Below are 1920 nucleotides of genomic sequence, written 5' to 3' on the forward strand. Positions count from 1 at the left end.
TTGGAAGAAAAAAGGGGGGGGCCCCAGGGGGGGGGGGGGGGGGGGGGGTTGGTATTGGCATTTCACCTCAGGGAAGAGTCCTTAGCTGGTTGTGGGATGTGAATGTATAACTGGGAGCCAATCACTTTAAGGGTTTTTAAAGATTTTTTCCACCCACAGCTCACATGAGAGAGAGGGTTAATGGCTACACACCTAGGACAGTACAAACTCCACACTCACTAACCACTTCTCAGCTACACAGTGCAGGGGGCCTTTAAACCGATTGTGATAACACTGTGTTTGGCAGAACTTTAGCTGGTTAGCAAACATAGCACAGAACCCCCTGGGCGAGACACCTGATTCCCTGCAAGCTTAAAGCCAAATTCCAGCTTCTCCAGCAGGCAAAGTTCCTCCCTGGTTCTCCATCCCAGGCACAGCTTCCCTCTTCAGCCGACAGCACAGCTGCAGACCCCGACACTGGGTTGGGTACTCTTCCCGCTTGGGGCAAGGTGGCTACATATATTGTATATTGCCCACCCTATGTCACTGACTGCAGGTACCTCCTATAGAGTTCTGAATGATGACCTATCTCAAAACAAGGCCACCAGACCAACATATCTTATTAGTACAGGCCCAGGGGTGAGTGCCCCTAAGTCAGTCCTCCCCTGAAGTCAAGATAAAATCAAGTGCATAACACGCAGACTTGTAATATCCCCTACACAAAGGAGTGACGTCACTAATGCTCAGAGAGCAATTTCTCTATTACAAGATGGTCAGAATGCACTTTTGTGTCTTTCACTAGTTTCTCTGTGATATCTCTTTGATGTGAAAGCTTTACTCCACCTTATGTAGAGCTCATGTCCCTTCTGCTCTTCCTAAAAGCCAGCTCTCTGGGAATCCAATCATGTAATATAATATAAGATGTAAGCCATCATCTCTATTGTTTTATTGTTTAAACAAGGGGGTGACCTTATAGAAGCATTACTTTACATGACCATCAAAACCGTAGAAAAGGTGTGCAGTGAAGATAGGAAACGCAATTCACTTTAATCAATTTTGACAAGCTACAGATATATACATTACATGTCATAATTATTGTAAATGCAAACTGTAAACAAAACTATATCCTTTCATATATGTAATGCATTACATTGTAAGTCATGATAATACAGTAATAAATTGCTATTTTTCTTTTACACAGACATTCCCTGGTAAATGGTTTTGTAAAGAATAAGAGGGTATAGCAGCCGCAGAGCGGTGTTCCCACATGCACAGATCCCACGCTCTTATCGCCGTCCAGTGAAGACGTTTTCATGTTTACTGTCAACAATGTGTTACAACAAACTGACATTTGTTTTAATTTAACCACTGTATTGTCAGATCCGCTACATAACTCTCCCAATCATGAAACTAGAGTATTAATGTGTTATCGACCATTAATACCTTTTTTATTTATTTTTTTAAGTTGCATTTGCTGCAGAATCTAATGAAATGTTACAGTATTTCTTAAATATAACAAACTAAAAATAATAGTGTTTTGGGGTTTTTTTCTTTCAATTTGTTGCTGGGGTTTCATTAGTGTGTGGGTAACTATACATGTTGGTGCATCAACTGAAGTTTCACTACAATATAGATTTAAAATCAGCAGTGTTTATCAGGCCCCAGTAATTCAGTGATGCTGCTTTGTTCTTTTGGTGGTTTCTTCATCATGCAGCTGTCTTATTTAAATAGCAATGATTGCCCTCCAATAAGTGCTATAAGGTTGCCGAATACAAAGTCCTGAAATACTAGAAGGACCTCCATCCAGGTTTAATTCGCCACTACTTTTCTGACTTTTCTGCTTCTTCAATGGGTTCTGTGTAAGACAGGGGCACCTTAGTGCTTCCGCATAAGAAACAAACTTGTCGGTGAAGCAGCTGGTGGTGGGACCAAGAGGGAGGC

The 1920-nt window shown here is 41.7% G+C and overlaps 1 protein-coding gene across 2 annotated transcripts in view; it reads left to right on the forward strand.

Moving 5' to 3' along the window:
- CERS1 (ceramide synthase 1) overlaps window positions 1-1532 on the forward strand; it is a 40135-nt gene extending 38603 nt beyond the window's left edge. For both annotated transcript variants that reach the window (XM_018568078.1, XM_018568079.1), the window contains exon 7: window positions 1181-1532. In XM_018568078.1, the coding sequence (XP_018423580.1) occupies window positions 1181-1223 (43 nt within the window). In that variant the 3' untranslated portion in view covers window positions 1224-1532. The remainder of the gene's footprint in view (window positions 1-1180) is intronic.
- The last annotated feature ends 388 nt before the right edge of the window (window positions 1533-1920 follow it).

This window comes from Nanorana parkeri, unplaced genomic scaffold, assembly GCF_000935625.1.
Source record: "Nanorana parkeri isolate BGI_ZX_2015 unplaced genomic scaffold, ASM93562v1 scaffold1135, whole genome shotgun sequence".
Classification (NCBI taxonomy): domain Eukaryota; kingdom Metazoa; phylum Chordata; class Amphibia; order Anura; family Dicroglossidae; genus Nanorana; species Nanorana parkeri.